This window comes from Asterias amurensis, chromosome 4, assembly GCF_032118995.1.
Source record: "Asterias amurensis chromosome 4, ASM3211899v1".
NCBI lineage: Eukaryota > Metazoa > Echinodermata > Asteroidea > Forcipulatida > Asteriidae > Asterias > Asterias amurensis.
This window is the reverse complement of record NC_092651.1, coordinates 19,044,383-19,065,922: the sequence shown is the minus strand read 5'-3', so window position 1 is coordinate 19,065,922 and position 21,540 is coordinate 19,044,383. Positions and strand designations below refer to the sequence as shown.

Sequence of the window (21,540 nt, the reverse complement as noted above, 5' to 3'; positions counted from 1 at the left end):
TGACCTTGCCTTCAAATCCCCGGATTTGTGGTTTTTTTAAAATACCGCAAACAATTGTGCCTTTGTTTTGGGCAGAGTTTGGTAAGTTACTGAAAGGTGATCTATTCCAGTGCTTATAACACATTGTTGTGGCGGTAAAAAGCATAAAATAATATTTTGTTTCAAAGGCGGGGTTTACTTTTGGTAATATTGTCCAAGATTCTCTCTCGGTGTGCCAAACATATATACATGTAAGCATAACAAACAAACCTGTGAACATTTTTGCTCAATTGGAAGTTGCACGAAAATAATGTAAGAAAAAAACGTTGTTGCATATGACTGTCTTTCAGATGCCTTTCTCAGATTTAAATTTTTCAGTGAAAAATGATCTTTCTCTAAAACTACATTTACTTCAAAGAGTGTGGTTTCTAACCATGTTTTATAATATCAATAGCTCTCCATTGCTCTTTTTACTCGGTACCTTTATAATTGCTGTGTGTGAGTAGAGTCTATCCTGTGCCATAAGGATTTTTCTCAGGGCCCTCAAGTTTTGCTCCCTTCAGAAAAATCAAACACTTTTGATCTCTGACTGTGCTCTGTGGTCATTATTTAGGTTGATGTAGCTGGCTGCCAAAGGCGCCTGTACAACACATGCCTGTGGGCTGTTTTAGCCCGCACTTCCTTTGAAATTAAGGAGCAAGGATGATTAGCCCCCCAAACTATAATTAATATTATTATCATCATATTACCTATTGTCCATCAGCAGTGTTGTGTGGATGCATTGTAACCATCTGCTTTACTTTTATACAGTCTGTTTTTATAACAAGTTCCCAAATTGTCCTTGAGCAACTTCCTGCATTAATTTGGACCCTGGCGCTATCCCATAGGTAAAATTGTGGGATATCAAAACAAAATATTCAAACCAAAAACTTTGACCAATGGAAATGAACGTGTATTTTCAGAAATTCAGACATAGAGAAGTGGCAATTTGAGTTTGTATTGAAGTCTGCATGGCAACTCTGTTTTTTCAAGCTCAGCCCCTTTGCTCTTTATATTAAAACCATGTTTGCCCAGAGGTCCCTTCATTGTCATTTCAGCTGTCGCACTGAACTATTTCATTTTGGAGTATGTTATTAAAGGTGCAATAGTGTTCATGTCCGCTTCCCCTGCAGCAAAGATTGCTACATCAAATTCTGACAAAAGTCATTAGAATCTGTTGCAAGAATGATTAAATCCACAAATAAAACCATTTGGGAGATAGCTTGAATACAGTGTGTAGTACATGACTTGGTCAGGTTGGCGTAGTGGCGTCTTTTCTCGCCTTCCACCTCCTAGGACCCAGTTCGAATCCCACTGGGGGCACTAAGTGGATTGGGTTTTCAGTCCGTGCCCGACTGCATGGGTTTTACCTGGAATAATTATCTGGGGTTTTCCTCCCATATTTAAAACTGAAAAATGTCTTCATTGTCTTCTCCCCTCGCCCAGTTGTTGAACAGGCTTTGACAAGATAGATGTAGATGCTAAGTCACAAATTATATGTAAATTTGAATTCCTCAGACTATAGGAGACAGTTGTTACATCACATAGTTTGGGGCAAGTTTTTGTATAGCAACCTCCAGATCAGCAAACCCTTGTACCAATGTGTTTAATACACGTCTGCATTAAAAAAAAATTGTTGTTCACTGTCACTTACGCAACTAACTTGCCACGAATCATGTGACATAGCAACTGTCTCTAACTTTTTTTTCCTTTATTTTTCCCTTTTCCCCCTTATTTCTTTCTTCTTTTAACCCAGGGGCAAGGTCATAAAATGATTTGATATGACCCCAATATGTCTATAAATGCAAGATGAATGAAGTCGGGTACAATTAATTTTGTTCCTTGTCATGTGATTTGGGGTAAGGTTTTTAGTGCTAGACAACCTCCTCGTAATACGCGTTCCATTGTTAACTATGTATGGGTGTCTGTCATGTAGTTATTATATTTATATCTTATACAACTAAACCATGTTACATAGCAACACTGTATTATAAGGTCTGAGGTATTCAAATTGAGCATTCACTTGTGACCAAACAAGGCATTACATCAGACATCATTCAAATGGCACTCACAATAATGGCTTACAAGACCCAGTTTCATCAAGCTTATAATAAGCAAAAAAAAACTTGCTAAGCACAGAAAAAACTTGCTCAAAACAGAAACTAATTACTAGCCACAGATCCATAAAGTTAACTAAGTTGCAACTGGTGCCCCAGTCTGCCAAGCAGTATTTTTTGCTAACAGCTTTATGATATTGGGCCATGGTGTCGGGGAGAGGCAACTGACACCTTAAAAGTAGCACAAACCTTTTTTTTTTTAAATCAGCATGAACATAGCAACAAATTCATCAAAATCCGATCAAAACACATCAAAGTAGCACAAACCTTTAAAACAAAAATCATGAACAAAGCAACAAATTCAGCAAAACCCAATCAAAACACACATAGAAAATTCCTTTAAAATATTTAAGTTAAATTTATTGTTGAATTTGTCTCTTTGATGGTTGTATGTCAGTTCTTATACATAAAGCAATCATCCTTTTTGTACAATCTTAAATTGTTAAATAACTTTGTTAAAGCACTGAGTGTCACACACTGGTGTAACAGTCTGGAAAAAAAATATATATTTATATTCTTTAACCCCAATGCAATTCTTACATCAATTAAGTTAAATAAACAGCTGAATACATTTTCAGAGGTGCACTTTCTTTAAATCAAAAGTTAATGAAATGCCACATAATTATGCATTCTTCCATTGAGCTATTTTGTGTGCCCATATGGAAAATCAATGCTCTGTGGCTCTTTTGTAGGCTTGTGATCTATTATGAACCATCACTTTGTCAATTAGACCACGGTAATTTGTACTCCGTTAATTCTTATGTTCTGAGCATAATATTAAGACAAAATTATACCAAGCCCTGTGCTACAACTAGAAACTTCCCACCAAAACTCACAACTTTTTTGCTAAGAATAAGACCTTTCAAAAATTAACACCCAAATTGAGCAAATAAGCTAAGCATTTCTTAACAATACAGCAATTAAGCAGTTTGCAAAAGCTATTATTTACCTACAGGTAACTTTTCTCCAAAAATGTTTGTTTATAGACTTCCATGCAATACTGAACTGGTTTGAATGATAAATGTAAAATGTAAAAAATGTACATTTGTAGTATTTTCTACATGTAAGTAAATCACACTTTATCAATCAATCAATCAATCAATCAGAGGGAATTTATATAGACTAAAATCAACCAAAGTTGTTCGAAGGCGAACATTATGAAGTAATATAACGTTTAAGATAGATAAAGCTGCGAAGTTAAGAAATTTGACAAATCTGTAAAAATACATCTGTTAATGTCAGCTCTTTAAGACATGTTATAACTCAAATAAGCATGTAGAAAATCTTTATATCTAAATTAAATAGAAATCTATAGGTTATTAAATCAAATGATTCTGTGAATTTAGTCCACTTGCCTTTATGGCACAATCAGAAGTACTGTACCTCAGAGTTTTGATGCATGCCAGGGGCTTACCCGGAAACTGTTCGCGAGGCTGAGATACGTTGTGATAAACTCAGGGAAGACTGATTTAGTGACGAGCTGTCTGAAAATTTCGGCTGCCATTAGAAGACGTTTTCTCTGCTCGGTGGTACCGTAGTTGTGATTGTCTTGAAGCTGTCTGTCCAGGAATTGAAGGCAGAGGGTCTTGACGAGGGAGAAGGTGATGAGTTGGTTGTTGTCCTCGAGACGAGCTCTGTGGCGTATCCACTGCCACACCTGACACAAAATAGAATGTGGATTTTGGTTTTTAAAAGTTTATGTTTGGTCTTGACAACTGTATCATTTCCAAAAGAAATATAGAGCTTTATGTACCAGAACTTGTCATTTATTTCATAACACAATCCCACAGCGTAATGAGCACCAATAACGGGATGAATAAAAGACAGTGAAGAAATGTTTTTCGTTTTTGGAGGGAAATCCCAATAGAGAAAACCCACACACAGGCTTTGTTTAATCTGGCCATTTTTGTTTTTGCTTGTACTGTTTTTTGTATCTTTGTCTTTGCATTGGGTTTTTTGTTTTTTTTATTGTAAAGCGCTCCGTTCTTTGTGGGGCGCTATATATAAATGCTTTCATTATTATTCATACAGGGGTTCACAAAAGTAAGACAGGTGAAATGTAGTGTGACAATCTGATCCTTAACTTGTCATTCCCGAACTTGATGAACGTAAAGTGATTGGACCGAGTAAAAAAAATTCCCTGAAGTATATAACTTACCTGAGATCTTGAAATTTCAGCAGTTGCAGAATCCTCAATTGCTCCTTTGTAGAAAAAGTGACCTTGTCCTACGTAAAACAGGAGCCAAAGTGGTTTTTAAAAGTTGAAGATTTTTGAGGTGAAAACACCAACTGTGTTGGTGTCGGAAATGGTTTGCTGTTAATGAACTATCAAAGTATTTTTACCCCTTGGATAGTAAAGCAGTAATTGGCAATTGGTAATTTGGCACAGGTTCCATGTAAAGTGTTAACATACTGACGTTTATATACTGTCGATGACTAGAGCAAGCTAGTTGAAATGTTGAGACCAATTTCAGAACTCACTCCATGATAGTGCAGTTAATAACGATCCTATAAGCTAAAGTAGTAGTCCCAGTCAATTTTCTATACCTTCTGCCCAGGTAGTAGTTAAAAAGCAGGACAGTTCTTTTCAGAACTGAGGTTCCTGAGAAGTCTCCCGAATAACCTGATAAGTCTACATGTACTCCGCGGTTGTAGAATATAGAAAGCCAGATTTCTAAAGAACAAACTCTACCTGGCAAGTAGACACACACGTGGTGTTACCGCAAACCAAATATAATATATGAATGAATACTGTACCTTTCAACCAAGACTCGATGAAAAGAACAGCAACTGCTATGTTGTGTTTAAGTCCTGCTAGCGTCACACCACCCTGAATCAAATAAAAAATACTGAAAATGTTTTAAAACTGTTAAAGGCTTTGAGAAAGACTCTGCTAGGGTCGAAAAGTCAGGCAAATTTTTTTAATTTCTTTTTTTGCATTAGACCATATCGGGTAGGTCCTTTTGGTTGGTATGAAGATCAACAGCTAATTCTATTTCTCAAATAAGTAGCTAGAATTAACTGTTGATCCAAAGTTAATTATTGTCTGTCTGTTTAGTGATGACACATTATTGGTTTTAAGATTTGGTCTTGTCATATCTTCTAATTCCCAGGAAGCTGAGAAGTGATTTAGATGAACGAATTGAATGGTCAAAACAGTATATTTATGTGCCATGAGCGTCAACATTGGCAGATTGTGCCACTGAAAAACAGTCCATTATTGTACATTAAAAACAAAATTCTGAATGGAATTGAACAAAGATGTTTTTCTTTTTACCGAGGGCATCATCAGCAAGTCATCTCTCGTGACCTTTACATCAGGTCGTAGCACATGGTACTGGTTGGCAGATGGAGCATACATCTCAAAAAGCTAACAATAGTGAAAAGGAGGTAAAGCAAAATGCAAGTGAGACATTTACTCTAAAATTCAACATTAAAGCAGTAAACTGTATCATATGGACCTTATGCATTGCACTGCTAAAATGGTATCCTTGAAACAAGAAACAAATTTTTTTTTCAGGAAAAAAAATTCTTTCTTGTGTCACCCAAACATTTTATTGAAAAGTCATTCTAATGAGTGATGGGTGATTCTTTTTCCTGAAGTCTCAAAAAGCTGAAATTAGTGAAAAGGAGGAAGGCACAATGGAAGTGAGAAAATTTATGGTGAAATTCATTATTAAAGTAATTTGCTCTATTGGTAGAAGACTGCTCTATATTCCGACAACCCTGTGTTACATGCTGGGGTTAGGATTAGGGTAAGGGTTAGCAAAATATGATAGCAATGTAGGAACATTTATATAAACGTATGACTCTACCTGTTGCATTGGTTTGAGCAGGCGTACATCATACACCATGAATCCATCAGCGCCTGCCAAAATCTCCACCAACTTTGCCCTGAAAATAAAATGGTAATCAAACACTTTTTTTATCAGTTAAAAATTTCTTCTTATTTTTTTAATGCATATTACTCCTTCGTAGTTCCACCAGTCCCTTCGGCGATTAGCTCTCAAGAATCACTTGTAATAAGACTGGTTTTTACAACTTCATTCCTGTTGTTTTACAGGTTTACATTTGTTTACATTTATTATTGAAAGTTTTTCAATTGGAAATCTTCACCCCCCCCCCAAAAAAAAACCTTTCTGAGATTATACTCGGAAATCTTACTTGCACGCAGCATCCATCAGGCGGTCATACTCTAAGCCTTGTTTCTGCGGCAGCAATGTAGCGCTCATCCCACCTGTTGCATGACACCCTCGGCCATGGCATGTCTTGATCGTCAACGCCATGTAACTCTTTAGAAAGTGTCGCTGCATGTTGACGTACTTGCTGCGATCAGGGAGCACAAACTCAGGTCTGTTTCCTGTTGAAGTGCAAAACACACTTGAGAGAATGTACCAAACTACAATTCTAGATTGTATCTTGTGCAGAACACATTTGTGGGCAGGGATGGGGGTAGTGTTGAGAGCTTTACTTGTAAGCTAGAAAGATTGGGTTGACTTTTACAGTCTAATTTTGCAAGCTTATTTGTTTCTTTTCCCCATTGTATTTTATATAATTTGTAATGTTTGCTTTCAAATTTTATTTCCAAAAATGTTTTTATTTTTATGGTCAATTAGATACAAACATCTAGGCTGTATGAATATTTTTTATATTGTCTTTTCCTGTAATTGGCAACTCGTCCACTGTTGGTTTGGTAAACAACCCAAAAAAGACATGTTTAGTACCGGTAAAACACTTGTACTGGTACCTATGTACGTACTCAACAAGAGCTTGTGCAGACCTCCCCGTCATAGCACTTATAGTGTCCTTGAGCAGGACATTTGACCAACATATTTAATATCTTGTAGGTCTTGTGTACCGGTAATTCACGTAAGAAAAACAGTACAAGCTTGTTGACAAGAGAAAGGGTTGACCCTTGTTTTTCTGGCATGGATGGCTGGAGCTTGCACCACATCATGTTTTTAACCCTTACAAGGTGCTGTGTTATAAAATCAAACACTTTCCATCTCTGACTGCTCTGTGGTCACAATGGGTTGATGTGGCTGGCTGCCAAAGGCGCCCTTGCATGCCTATTTCTCAAATGCATTGTAGCCGCGTCCTTCGCAGCTCTTAGCTCTTAGAGTAAGGATGTTTAGCCTCCCATATTATTATTATTATTATTAGGTTTCATAATTCAAACATGTCATAGATGTCATGAAATAATGAGCCCTTTGATCTCCCCCATTAGGTGTGATGATGTAGGAATTTTTTTGCAGGCCTGGAATTTTATCTTTGAGAGGGCAAGGTCATTTTCTTTTTGCAAAGGGCACTTCAATTGGAAAATCTTTGGAAAACTTTTGGAGGGACACCAAGGCCACAAGACCAGGGGCAATGAGGCCCGTCAATGTTTTTTTTTGTTTTTTACATACGAACTATAAAAGCGAACCACATTTTTTGTTGTGTGTTACATTCACAATTGACGAGTGTTGCAGCTACAAAAATGAATGGAAAATGGAAGTTAAAATCATACGAATGATTTTGTTTTCTCTTCTGTACTGGCGCCAGTCATCTTTCTCCTAAAAATTTACTCAAGTGTGATTTGTGATCTTACCGAGTTTATTAATGAAGGATGCAGAGTAGTCCCAGATACCACAGTTTAGTCCAGCAGAGTGAGTGCACAGTTCGTACAATATCTCATGCATCTCAAATGCTGCAAAGACATTCTCGATGAGAACCGTGGCTTTGATTGTACCAACTCTCAGTCCAAGCTTTGAAGAAAATTAGAAAAGAATATGACTCAAAAATAAAAAGTTTTAATCTTTCATGAAATTTTTGATGAAAGTTAATTGAATCACCAGAGTTCTCGGTACCGTTACTTTATTTGATTGTTTGCTTGTTTTCTAAGTATACCCTTAGTGCTTATGTTTGGAAAACAGAAAAAGTCTTAAAGGAACACGTTGCCTTGGATCGGACGAGTTGGTCTTTTAAAAGCAGTTGAAACCGTTTGTTATGAAACACATATGGTTAGAAAGATATTTTAAAAGTAGAATATAATAATCCACACAAGTATCACTCGAAATTGCACGGTTTTCCTTTTACGTCGCGCACTAACACGGTCGGCCATTTATGGGAGTCAAAATGTTGACTCCCTTTTTTGTGATTATTTTTCCTAAACCATCATACAACAACCAATGTCAACATTATCAAGCCACAAAATCATTTAAAGTACCAGATTCCTAATACCTGTGATGGTTAGTGTAATGTGAATAAACTCTGGTTCATACTTCACAGGAATTGCAAAATTCTAAAAGTGAGGCAAAGTTTCTTCACAACGAGAAAACAGTGCGTACAGTAATAGGAGACTTTCTGGGATGATGGGTGGCAGCAGACTTACCCGGGTAAGGCCATTGTTCTCAGAATTATGCGCACGCTCAGAACTACGTAAACAATGGAAATTTACCCGGTAAGTCTGCTGCCACCTAGCGTTGGAAAGTCTCCCATTGTCTGCATCCAATATTTCGAAAGTGCTGCTACAAAATTTAATTGTCATCTAGTTTACCTTTTGCTCTGCAAAAACAAAGATATCGTTCCATAGTCTGGCTTCCTTGTATCCTTCAAGCTGCAAAAAACAGATACAAAACAAAGAAACAAACAAAATATCAAAATCAGCAACAAGTAGACGCACTCAGACAGGTTGGATCAAGACAGAAACTCAGCATGGAAATTTAAAGATCCTAGAATGCAAATTGAAGTTGTTGTTTCCATTTTTTTCTTCTTTTTTTCTTGAGCGCCTCTAGGTGGTGCGATGGGGCATTATAAATGCACATTATTATTACCACCCAAAAATGCTAATTTCTGGGTCTATATACATACCTTGGATAAGTAGAAGAAAGGTCCGCTTTCTTTGGCATGAAGGATCTTGGCTGTATGGAACATAAGAAGTCCAAAGTCAAAGATCGGACCTGGAACCTCCTTACCATTCACCTGACACAAAAGACCAAGATAACAAAAACAAATAATTAGTGCTCTCCCGATCAGGGTCTCTAAGTTTTAGAGTTCTGATCAGCAGAGTGTGAGTTAAGGTCCAGGCCTTGACACTTGTGCCCTTGAACAAGACACTTAAAAATTGTTGATTTGTCTTTTGGATGTAAATAGCCAGATGCTGAGGGTGGACCGTGCTGGTAACCTCTTGCATAGGGCGCTATATAAATGTTTTTTTAAATATTAATATTATTTTTGACTGGAGCCTTGCAAGAGCCCAAGTCCAAGCCCAAGTTCACAAAAGACCCATGTAACATCAAAAGCAAGTCCCATAAAAATCCCAACTCCTAATTTTGAAAGAGTTTATAAGAATCAAAAGCAAAAGACAACCAACCAGCATATTATGTTCCACCATGTTCCATGCTCTTGGTCTCAGCATTAACACTGGTAGCATCTCAATTGATGGCATTTTGTTATACAGCGTGCCATGGACTGCCTTGTAGATGTTGAACATCCCACCAAGCTGTGTCTGCCATGTTGGGCAGTGGCCATCATCAAAATCGGTCTGGAAAAAAGGAGAACACGTCTTAAGATTTCAAATCATTGTGTCAACTTAAAATGTCATCATCTCAATGAGCCGATTTCCAGTTCCTATTCTCAATAAATCTCATGAGGTAAAATACCACAACAGTTGAAAGATTTTGCAACATTTTGTTCATCAGTGATGAAGAATACAATTTGTTTTTACCTTACATCGACGTATATTAAACATCTGATACCCAACCTTGTGATTTGCCTGTGTATTTTTTTCATAGAACTTGGGAAAGTACTGAGTATAGTGATACACATTGGTGTAAGGGTAAAAACAAAATATAATTTTGTAAAAAATACACTTAAATAATAATAAGTAACTACATGTATTTACTAGTAGTAGACTTGCATAACAACGCTGTATAAATCTCTGTTGAGAGGGAGTGTCATGGCTCTGAAAAGAGTTGGTGTGGTCTTGATGTTTCAAACAATAAAATTGACTTGTCTTTCAGAGGAGTATACTTAAACATGTTACAATCATCCTAACTGATGGATCAAAGATTACACACAAGTTTTAGCCAAAAACATTTAGGCAGAGCACAATCCATAACAGTGAATAAATAAGAAAAACTTGTATCCAACCTGTATCCCTTGAGCGCAGGATTGTAACGCCAGAGAGAAATGTGTGGTATTAGCCGGTGAGACATCCCCAAGATCCAAGTGTCTGTTTCTGAGACGTCTTGGGACTGGGTCCACCTTCCATGACCCTGCCCTGATGTGGCTTGTCTCGGGTGAGAAGTCCGGCAGACCTCGCGTCTCATCCAGATGAGCCTTCTTCAAAATCCTCTCATTTAGAAGCTGTTGTTGAGAGAATTGACAAGTACAACTTTTGGTTACCAGTATTGTTGGCTCGAGTCGGTGACTTGCACTCGAGTAAAACTTGAGTCGCCAATTTCACTGACTTGTAGCTTAACTTGGGTGAAAACTTGACTTGAGAAAAACTGTTTGTTACATTCTTTACAAAGGAAACAGCAGCACAACATTCTGTTATCAAGAAACTTTTCCCGCCTATCAAATCCATCTAAAAAAGATGTTGCTTTCTGGAGAGTAACGATAAAAAAAGTAGTCTTGTACCTTGTGAACTGGCTGTATGCATTTATGTGATGCAACTTCAGTATTTATAAATATTTTGTTTAGTTTTCTGTAAAATGATTACACCACATCCAGGAGAATCAATTTGCCATAGGGCACTATGCCCCTAACTTATGTACATTTCCCTCTATGTAACTAAGTCAGCACTTGGGGTGTTGTCAGGGCCTAGTGTTGTAAGGGGTGTTCTACCCCCACCCCACCACCTGTGGTGAGGCACATGGGGAGGCATACTGAAGGAAGGGGACTATTCCATTTGGGATCAGCTTCAATATCCTAATTATAAACCTGTTTGCCCACTGTGGATAACGATAATAATCACAGATCAGAAGTGACAGTGCTACTTAGCAGTTACCTGTTCCACTCTTTGATCAAAATGGCTTGCGATATCACTTATGAATTTCAGTGCTGGGGGTGTAAGCAGTGTGTTATAAGCCTCCTCCAGTCCAGAAGGTGGGTTTGCCAGGCTGATGGCAGGAGCAGCCTAAGAAAAAGAAGGGGGAACAAAAAGACAGTTGTTTAACTTTAGGAAATGATTTTTACATCAACTTAATCATAAACATGGATGAAATTGTTTGGCGCACCATTGATAATTAGGCTACTGGATGGTTTTAATCCCACCCAAACAGCCCAAAATTACTTTAAACTGTTAGGACTCAGAAAGCACCTTCGCATTTGGTCTTTTATCACATTTTCGATGTCAGGGTAGAAAAAACTATGACCTCTTATATGCTTGAGTATGAACACATTACATGTACATTTATTTCACGCCGCCTCTGGAACTCGCAGCGGCGCTTAGAACCCATGCCCCCTTCCCCCAAAGCTATGATTTGTAAAGCTGTGTATCGAGAGATTTTGTGGCATTAAGGGACCAGTTTTCTGTGCTTAGGGCCAATGTGGTTGCTAGATGCCATTTTCTGTACAAATGTACAACCCAATATGCACTAGACTAGCCTGGCACCCTTTATTTTCAAATGACTTGTAATCGCAAGTTATCTCAACTTTCTTTCAGAATACACAGCTCTATATTAAAATATTAGCCTAATTCATGAGTAACGTATAAACCACTAAAGATTGTTTGAAGCCATAGAGTTATATAAAAGAACTACAGGGCGCACTGGTGATGCTGCTTGCACAAAGTGAAAGGACTGCAAGGAGACACGCACGCCATTCTGCACGCGCTTTAAATATGAAGTACATGTTGGAGTTGGAGTTTATTGAACGCTACACTGACGTGATGCTGTTTTGTCAACTTACAAAATGGCAGCACAAACGCTGTGCGATGCTGTTTTGTCAACTTAAGAAAATGGCTGCATGTGCGCATGCCGGGCCGCGTATATAGGCCAGTGCGCCCTCTAGTTCTTATATATAACTCTATGTTTGAAGCATGCATAAATGTTTGGTTTAAGGACATCAATTGTATGTAGGCATGTCTCACACTTCTTGAAAATGGTTTATCTATGGGAAACAAGGCCCCCCCCCAAGGCTTGTGTGTATACCAAGGAGATAGTTTTTTTAATGATCACTCTTTACAGCCATTATGTTAACATATGTGCGCAATCCCAGTTATCTTTGTGTAAACAAAAATTAAAACCTGGCAAACATATTTAATAAAATTATTGAAAGAGCAAACAAATTAAATGCAAGGTAGTGAAGATTGAAAACTAAATTTCAGAGTTTTTTTGAGGGATCCAAGAGAATTGTTTTAAGGGGTCTCTGTGTATAAAAGGCCATGTCACACAGGGGAATTTTAGGCAACTAATTTGAGGAAACAAACTGCACTTCATGTACAAGGAACACTTTGGCAGCACAATATACATGTACATTCTTATATGTAGCTGTAACTCACTAGTATCCACAAAGGAAATAATGAGAGAACTGAAATGTGAATGAATTTTCTTTCTAGAGATTGCCTGGAAATAGTTGCCTCTAAATTGCCCCATGTGACATGGCCTTTAGCAGTTGCCAGAACACTGATCAACCAATTTGTTCAAACTGATGAAAAAACGACCAATACTTATGACATCGTCAGGTTTCAAAAATTTATTCTCGTAAAGGAACATTTATTTGCAACACAAAATCAACAAACTTGAATTCAAGAAATCAACAAATCTTAAGAAAAATATATAGACTATAATCAACTTATAATTAAAATAATGCACGTTTATCAAATCAACTCAACTTCCCATTTTATACACTGTCAACGACTTTTTTTAACATTAGGAATATAAATTGTCCAAACAATTTGTTAAACGTTGGCAAAACAAAGTGGCCAAAAAGTACTATAAAGCATGCTTTCAAAAGAAACTTTCAAAAAGAAAATATTTGTTTAAAACTTAAACCATTATTTCCAGATACAATGACTGCTTGTAGGAATCTTCTTAGGTTCAAATAAGGTGAGCAAATAGGAGCTTGCAAGTTAAATTACTTCCAGAAAAGCATTCAATTTGATACAAGTGGTGTAGACTTTTTATCAAATAAGTTATCAAATAATAAACCACAAGGGAAACTGACTGGGTATATTTGTTGAATGATTTGGGGTGTTGAAGGTAGAAAATTTGACTAGAGTATGATGCGAACCAATGACCTCCGGATTAACGTGCCGGCACTCTACCAACCAAGCTATATCTAGCCTTGTGTTGGTAGAGTGCCACACATTGATCCGGAGTCGTTGGTTGAAGTCCTGCTCTTGCCAAGTGTTTCTTTATTCAACCCCCCAAATCAAATGTTTTGTATTTAGTGATTTTGTCAGGCATACAATTTTGATTGTGGCAACTGAAAAAGCATGATATTTTTCAGTCTTCAAATGCTATTTCCTTAACTCTGGCAGTTTTTCAGACTGCAAAATTTCTCCGGAGGATTGGTACTGGAGAATTGGTTAAAGTCACCTGGAAGTGGTATTTTTTCAAAATAAAGCTTTTGTCACTAATATATGTGTTTTGATGAGTGGAATGTGAATAAACAGTTAACTAAGGTTTTAAACAATCAGTTCTTATGTTATTTACAAATTTAAGAGTAGACCCCGACCCAATAGGGCGCTGTTCGTGACGTCAATCGAGGCAGACTTTGCCTGTAATGCGTAGAGTAAACACAATTGCAAAGTACATGTACGGACCAAGTCGTGAGTTTGTACGTTTCAAAAAAAAAAAAAAACATTTTTTCCAGCAATGCCGACCAGGTGTGTTGCTGCTGAATGCAGAAAAACACTTTTTGAAATGTACCAACTCACGACTTGGAAGTACATGTACTTTGCACGTGTGTTTACTATACGCATTGCAGGCAAAGTCTGCCTCGATTGACGTCACAAAAGGGGTGGCGGAGTCAGCCCCCCAAACAACTTTATATATTTTTTAAACATATAAATCGTGACAAACAATTACTAAAAAAATTGTTTTATTGTTCGTAAGCATATACTCTTATGTTTGAAAGAAAAAAAAAAATTATTTCCAGGTGACTTTAACCAAATAATATTGAAAAGGACTCAAATGACATCATTCATTATCTTGGTGGTCTTAAAGGCACTGGACACTTTATTGGTAATTGTCAAAGACCAGTCTTCTCACTTAGTGTATCTCAACATTTATGCACAAAGTAACAAACCTGTGAAAATTTGAACTCAATTAGTCGTTGAAGTTGCAAGATAATAATGGAAAAATAACACCCTTTTCGCACGAACTTGTATGCTTTCAGATGCTTGATTTCGGGACCTCAAAATCTAACCCTGAGGTCACAAAACCAAATTTGTGGAAAATTACTTCTTTCTCAAAAACTATGTACTTCGAGGGAGCTGTTTCTCATAATGTTTTATACTATCAGCAGCTCTTCATTGGCTGCCATTGCTTGTTGCCAAGGAATTTGTTATGTTAACAATTACTTTGAGTAATTACCAATAGTGTCCACTGCCTTTAACAGTTATGCACCATGAGCCTCATAAGAAGCCACAGTAGAAGTAAGAAAAATAAGTTTGTAAGAAAAACTAAAACCAAAATTAAATTTCAAGAAACTATTAGGGGAAATTAAAATCATCCCCTCAAACAAAGACCATTTCAAACAAATAATAACCATTATTTCACAACTTTGTATCAGTTGAAAAAAAAAACAGAATCAATAGAAGATAGATCTAAAATTATATAAATTTACAGTACAATTGATGAAACTATATCACTCACAAAATATACAAATTTCTTAAATAATTATTTACAAAACAAGTTCCTTAATGCAAAAGCTACCTGCCGTTTCCTTGTAGTACACTTTAGACCAAATTAAGTGTTTAGTTAAAAGTTAAAACTATACATGTAGGTGTGGTATATGTAGGTGTGGTATACGTTTGGCCATAATGGCCTTGCCCTGCCCTTTGGGCAATGTTTTCTCACAGCCACAGCTGACTATCATTGTTTCATGTAAAGTGCATAGTTGATGGATAATGGCACCCCACCGCTTCACAACCCCCCCCCCCCCTTTCCACTCGCTCTAAAAATGTCCTCATTCTATGGAAACGGTGATCATGACTGCTCTACATATTCCAGAACCCTTATGTTCCACATTACCCTGAAGATTTACATGCTAGGCTCCGAAAAATACACTAGAGACGTAACCATGGGAACAGCCTTACTGGTGCTATACAATTATAAAGGTTCAAAAGCCATCAGTAAATCGTGTAAAAAGTGAACTGTTTTGTTGTGGAATTTATACTTGTATAATTTCCAACACGGTGACCGGGGCCCAATTTCATCTTTAGCACAAAAAGTAGCTAAGCACAAAATTTATGATCAGAATAAGGTTAGACCAGCCAAACTACTATGCCACTTGTACAATTTGTGACTGGTATCCTGCTCATTTTAAGCTAATAGAAGAAAAATTTTCAAGCAAATACTTTGTACGTACCTTTAAAAGCAGCTCTATGAAATTGGGCCCAGGGCTTTTTGGTTGAGACCTACATTTCAGACCTACTACTTTCATTGTTAGCAGCTTGTGCATTGAGCCTTTTTGAGTACACCTGTCCTTTCCGGGACATGTTTCCTACCTGGAGGGGTATCTTCTTCCACAACACATCAATTTAAATAATTATCGGCTCAATGCACAAGCTTGCTCAGGGAACCATACCCTTACAAGCCTTGCTTCTGTATGGGTCCCCAACAGTTTCACAAAAGTTCAATGCTTATTATTCATTTAATTAATCTTATCAAACAACTATTTATTTCTTTATTTCCAACTAATACATTGCCTATGATTTGATACTGATTGTGATTTTGAAACTGTGGAAATAAACTAAACTGAAACTGAAACATATCTTTGTAAACAATGGTTGTGTCCAAATTGGTTGTAGACGCCAATATAAGCAGCCATTGTTTAAATGACATGTGTTTATAACAAATCCGTAATTCTCGCTAACGAGAATTTATATTGTTTTACCGTTTTCTCAAAAAGTAAAGCATTTCATGGACTAATATTTCAAGAGAAGTCTTTCACCATTACCTTCTGTAAACCCTGTAAATTATTTGTAAATCTGTGAACTTTTTTTTTTTTCTGTACCGAAAGGGTCCGATGGTTTTAAGCAGCTCTATGAAATTGTTCCTGGCCTTACCCGTGTTTGATTCATGAAGCGCACTCCCAATTATCATTCATATTTTAACATATCATCTCATATAATGAGTTTGAAAATGCCTGAGTCCCTTTTGATTCTGATCCAATAAGATGGTCCAAAATTTGAGCCATCCGGCAACTGAATTTTTCGTGTTATGATTATTGTTTCTTTAACATGACCGATGGTTCAGAGAACACCAACTTGATGTAGTTGACTGATGGATCCGTTTCCACTGGAACCTCCATCGTTGCCGAGGGAGGTTCAACAATCTCCCCGAGAAGATGTTTCAAACGCTCGTGACTCCTTAAGGCACTCCGAGATGCAAAGATCTTGTCACAGAATGTGCACGGGAACCGTTTGTTTCTCCCGTTGTGAATCAGTTCGTGATCGCGCAGGCCAGTGGTGCGCGTGAAACTCTTGCCACAGGTATTGCAGATGTAGGGTTTCAGACCCAGGTGGCACTTCTCATGTCGCAGCATTGCCGAGCTCGAGACAAAGGCCTTGTCGCAAGTGTTGCACTTGAAGGGTTTTTCTCCTGTGTGACGTCGCTCATGATTCAGGAGGTCTCTCTTATCTCTGAACAGCTTGTTACAGTAGGAGCAAGACCGCGTACCGACAGTGTGGATTTTTTTATGTTTGTTAAGGTACTTCTCCTTCTTGAACTTTTTGTCACAAATATTACAGCAGTACTTGTAATGACCTTTCTGATCGAGATTGGTGATCTTCTTTAAAAAGATACACTGCCTCGAGTGCAAAGGCTGTAGTTTGCCCACGTTGGGCTTCTCTAATGGGTGGTTCTTGACTCGGTGCCTTCTGAGGCTGCTCCTGGCTAGGAACACCTTAGGGCAGCTTATGCAAGCAAACGTCCTGTCGTTGATGTGAGTCCGTTCATGATCAGTCAGATTTGTTGGTTGAGTGTAAGCCTTGCCGCAGATCTTGCAGACGTAGGGTTTCAGTCCGGAATGACTTCTCTCATGCTTATTGACACCAGCCTTCGAGGTGAACCCCCTCTCACAGATGCGACAGAGGAAAGGTTTCTCGTTAGTGTGGGTTCTATAATGAATAACAAGACCTCTCTTGTCACCGTAAGCCTTCCCGCAGACGTCACAACTGAAAGGATTAATGTGGCATTTCTCATGAGAGCGCAGCCTCTTCTTTTCAAAATAGGTCTTGTCGCAGTACTGACAACCAAACACAGTGTCTGAGTAATGACTCTTTTTATGAATCTGGAGGTATCTAGGACGTTTGAAAGCACTGCCACAAACATCACACACATGAGGTCTCTCATCTGAGTGGGATATCAAATGATTTTTTAGTTTGAGTCTACTGCCAAAGACTTTTCCACAGGTTTCACACCGGCAAGGGTCCTCGGGAGACTGCGATATATCACCATTGTGGTCGGAGGCTTTTGCTTTTTTCTTCTTGTGCTTTCCTGATTTGTGCTTCTTTGACTTGTGCTTTCCTGATTTCACCTTGTGCTTTTTCTTAATCAGAGGGGGTTGCAATTCCTGCTCCGTTATGGGTAAGCCCTGGGGATTCTGTTGAGCCCAGGCATTGAAAGTGTTTGATAGACCAGTCAAGGCCTCGAGGGCCTCGACTGCTGATGCTATTTCCATCTCTTTTATTGTATCCGACTGATCGTGTACTGCTGACTCAGTTTGGTTTGGGTCTTGTGGCGGTGCTTCCATGAGCAGTACAGTCTGTTTAGGGTCAGAAGGAAGGCTCTGAACCAGCTTCATCTCTCCAATACCCTCCCCATGATGATTGATGATCTGATGATGATGATGAGGTTGAGAGTGGTCTATGCTGCTCACAGGCAAATAGGTAACCATGTCACCAGTGACTATCTGATGGTGTGACATCGCTGGCAGCGTAGTGAAGTGATCAGTGCTGCCGGGGAATGAGGTCACCATCAAGTTCTCCTCCATCTGCTCCGTGGTCATCCCGTGGGAGACGTTCATGCCATCGTTGGGATCATCGGTGATCACCTCTACTTGGACGTCGTTGGGTTGCACTTGAGGGATATCCTCGACCAACTGTTCGGACACCATGTGTATGACGTTCTCCTGGTCGCCTACGGCATACCCGTCATCCACAAGGCGGATTTCCACGGTGTAGGCAATAGATGAAGGGTCGCCCTCATCCATGACTGCAACCTCGTGTCCCGAATCCATTATGTCTGGTTGGCTCATTTTACGCAATGAGGGTTTTTCCCCCCCGACAGGTTTAGTACTTTACAGGATCCCTGCCTGGTTGGTTCTTCTTGTTCATAACACAACACATTCCCAATATTTGTCAATGTGTATGTGTGGTTAAACCGTCTGAAATTGAATAGAAAATGAACATGTTTGTTACAACAGGGTTGCCAAATCAATAAATGCGTTACCTTGTTATCAAATCTTAATAGTGAAGTCTGGTAATTAAACAACAAGATTACTACACTTGAATACACATTTTGTTTGTTTTTAATTTACAATAGAAACGTTTTTAATTTTTTGATGTTTGTTTGTTGTTGTGTTTCTTGATGTTTGTTGTGTGTTTTTAGGGGTTTTTCTTCCTTTATTTCCTTGAAAATGTTCTTATCAAAACAAACCCGAGGAAATTAAAAAATTCTATTGGCACCAAGGGGCACTAAGGCAATGACCAGCAAAACCAGCAAAACCAGCAATGGTGGCAATTGCCTCCATTGCCTCTGTGAAGTATTAAGCTTGCCCAAAAAAATAAGAAAAAAACAAACCAGACCTGATTTATTATGGGAAAGGCCTCTGTTCGGATTAAGAACTGCTTGTAAGTTTGAATGTTCAACCATGAAATCAATATAAAATGAAAAACAAATAACAACTGTACTTTTCTGTCATCTGTTCTGAATTGTGAGCACTTTCTCAAGAAGAAAAGATAAAATATTATGTATTTTACATTTCATGTTTCTTTTCATTGATAAAGAGTTGTGTAATGTGTAACAAAGAAATGTACAGAAAATCAACACGCATGTCAGTTATTTTTTAACATAATAGTTTGTTATTTTAAATATAATTGACAATTGACAACCCTGTATCTGTCGACAAACATGTACATTAACTTCAACTGCTTAAATTTACATTATACCCACGTTTGTTATTTGAACTTGTCATAGGGAATGGACCAACCAACTATGGACTAACTAAGGAAGGCCAAGGATCATTGGATGATCACAGCCCCTCCTTCATGCATGCAGCACCCCCCCCCCCACCACCCTTCCTTTTGCTGTCGGTACTGCATGCTATGTGTGTTCAAATAAATTTAATCAAAATAACCATATCATGGATTCATGCAATTTCAGTCAATCACTCAGGTCAGGGTGATCAATTGCTCTTGATCTTAATGAAACTGAATGTGTTTTTGAGTCTTCTTTTCATATCATAATTTTTATCATCATCATAATATTTTAATAAGAGTTAGCGATAACGTAACCCTCCTCCCTGGCGGCCGTCGGGAGGAGGGTTAGGTTATCACAACCACATAATTATTCACTGCAACTGCCTGGTTGATTTCACACACTAAATTTGTTTAAAAATTCGATTTTTATTTTTTTTTTATTTTTTTTTTTAGGTAGGCCTAGGCCTAGGTCGGTGGGACTGTGTAAAGAAAAAAAGGAACACTGGTTGCACCATTTTCCGACTGCCGACCACTAACTTACTATAAGTGTAATACTATTTAAGGATATGACAGAACAATCACCATCGACAACGTCAAAATTTAAACTGACTAAGCTTTTTAAAATAAAATTCATTTCTAAAACATAACGATGGGTCAACATGATCAAGGAAGTGACTGCCACTATATAAAACTACAGCCAAGCTCAGCTGAATTTATACGATTCAAATCCCAGATTTCACAGCAATCAAACAAGAACAAATGTGCATACCTATCGAAAGCTTAGCTCTAAAGTCTGATGTAGAAGCGTTTTTATAACTAAGTGACATAAATCTGTGTCCCAAGACAACACAACAAAAACAAAGCTACCGATTGGAGAGCAGACGAAAAAAATACCGGGGACAGCTAGCAGAAGACGGACTGAACAAGCCGTTCTCCAGTCTTGAACCGGTCACAAGACACGGGACAAAGCAGCAGTGAGAAGAGGCGGGAAAGAGACTAACAATTTCTCGACTCGAGATCGTCTACAAATCGAGATTTTTGCCGTACTTACCATTGCTATGTATCGGGTGGAACAATTGCGTATAGATCAATATCTTATGAGTAGATATTGTGGATGAAAAAGACTAAATTATCGCTGTGATCTTTAGCAGGCGGGCGGAAACATCGGCCATTTTGATCATCATGAGCGAACTTTTCGACGAGTGCGTCATTTTCACTGGTTCTCCATTATTACCAGATTTTCGCTCTATCTAGCAACAAATTGCAGAGTACCAGTCGAGTACCCCCCCCCCCTAATCAACCGATGCACACGCAGCAACCACAAGAAAGAGGGCGCTCCTTCATAACTTTTGAATCCAGTTATTCGATTTTGGCAATAATTATTTCAATGGAAATTTGCAATGCTGTGTGTCATGTTTTATGTAGGCCTAATCCACAATTTATTTGTTCTTAATGTTATAGAAAAACTACATTTTTCTTACAATAATCTTTGAAAGAATTGTTTCAACTCCCGCTGCATTTAAACTTCCATTTGTTTTTATTATGCCTAAATGACAATGGAAAATGCCCGGTGTCAGATGCAATTGTGTCCGCCATGCAATACTGTCCGCTCCGAAAACTTTTGCATGCAATCGTGTCAGGGGCTATGCAAAAACCGTCCGGTGGACATGTACATGACTGTAGTTGTGCGTGCATGCACTGAACCTACATTCTATAATATGAATAATTGTTTATTCACTTGCTTTATGATTGCAGCGAATACCCAACGGCCGGCCGAACATTTCCCATGACATTCATGACATGCACTTATCTTGTTAAAAAAAAAATTTAAAAAAACGGCGAACGTATTACATTGATCAATGGCGTTTAATTCACTGCAAGGACGGTTTTGCACGGGGGCGGACACAACTGCATATGCAAATGTGTCCGGGCGGACACACTTGCATTATGCAGCAGCGTCCTGGCGGACCGTCGATTGCATATAATGCAAAACCGTCCAGCGGACATTATTGCATATGCAAAAATGTCCTCCGGATAGTATTGCAT

General features: G+C 38.2%; 1 protein-coding gene across 3 annotated transcripts; it reads right to left on the bottom strand.

The window, feature by feature from the left end:
- Positions 1 to 2,399: 2,399 nt before the first annotated feature.
- Positions 2,400 to 20,691, bottom strand: LOC139935934 (malate synthase-like). 3 transcript variants are annotated; one of them, XM_071930578.1, is made up of 13 exons: positions 20,546 to 20,691; positions 11,131 to 11,259; positions 10,269 to 10,484; positions 9,490 to 9,660; positions 8,988 to 9,098; positions 8,674 to 8,733; positions 7,726 to 7,882; positions 6,300 to 6,495; positions 5,951 to 6,029; positions 5,413 to 5,505; positions 4,893 to 4,965; positions 4,294 to 4,361; positions 2,400 to 3,792 (listed from the first exon to the last, which is right to left on the bottom strand). In XM_071930578.1, exons 1-13 carry the CDS (start codon positions 20,546 to 20,548, stop codon positions 3,520 to 3,522), a joined length of 1,629 nt encoding a protein of 542 aa, XP_071786679.1. In that variant the 5' UTR covers positions 20,549 to 20,691; the 3' UTR covers positions 2,400 to 3,519. The 3 variants fall into 3 exon arrangements, with proteins under 3 accessions (XP_071786679.1, XP_071786677.1, XP_071786678.1); XM_071930576.1 differs by lacking the exons at positions 2,400 to 3,792; positions 4,294 to 4,361; positions 4,893 to 4,965; ... (7 more) ...; positions 10,269 to 10,484; positions 11,131 to 11,259 and adding an exon at positions 12,819 to 18,680; XM_071930577.1 differs by lacking the exons at positions 2,400 to 3,792; positions 4,294 to 4,361; positions 4,893 to 4,965; ... (8 more) ...; positions 11,131 to 11,259; positions 20,546 to 20,691 and adding exons at positions 12,819 to 18,680; positions 20,264 to 20,520.
- Between the last annotated feature and the right edge of the window lie 849 nt (positions 20,692 to 21,540).

Coding starts and splice junctions, on each gene's coding strand:
- LOC139935934 (XM_071930576.1), bottom strand. CDS start 18,551: ATGAGCCAACCAGACATAATGGATTCGGGACACGAGGTTGCAGTCATG.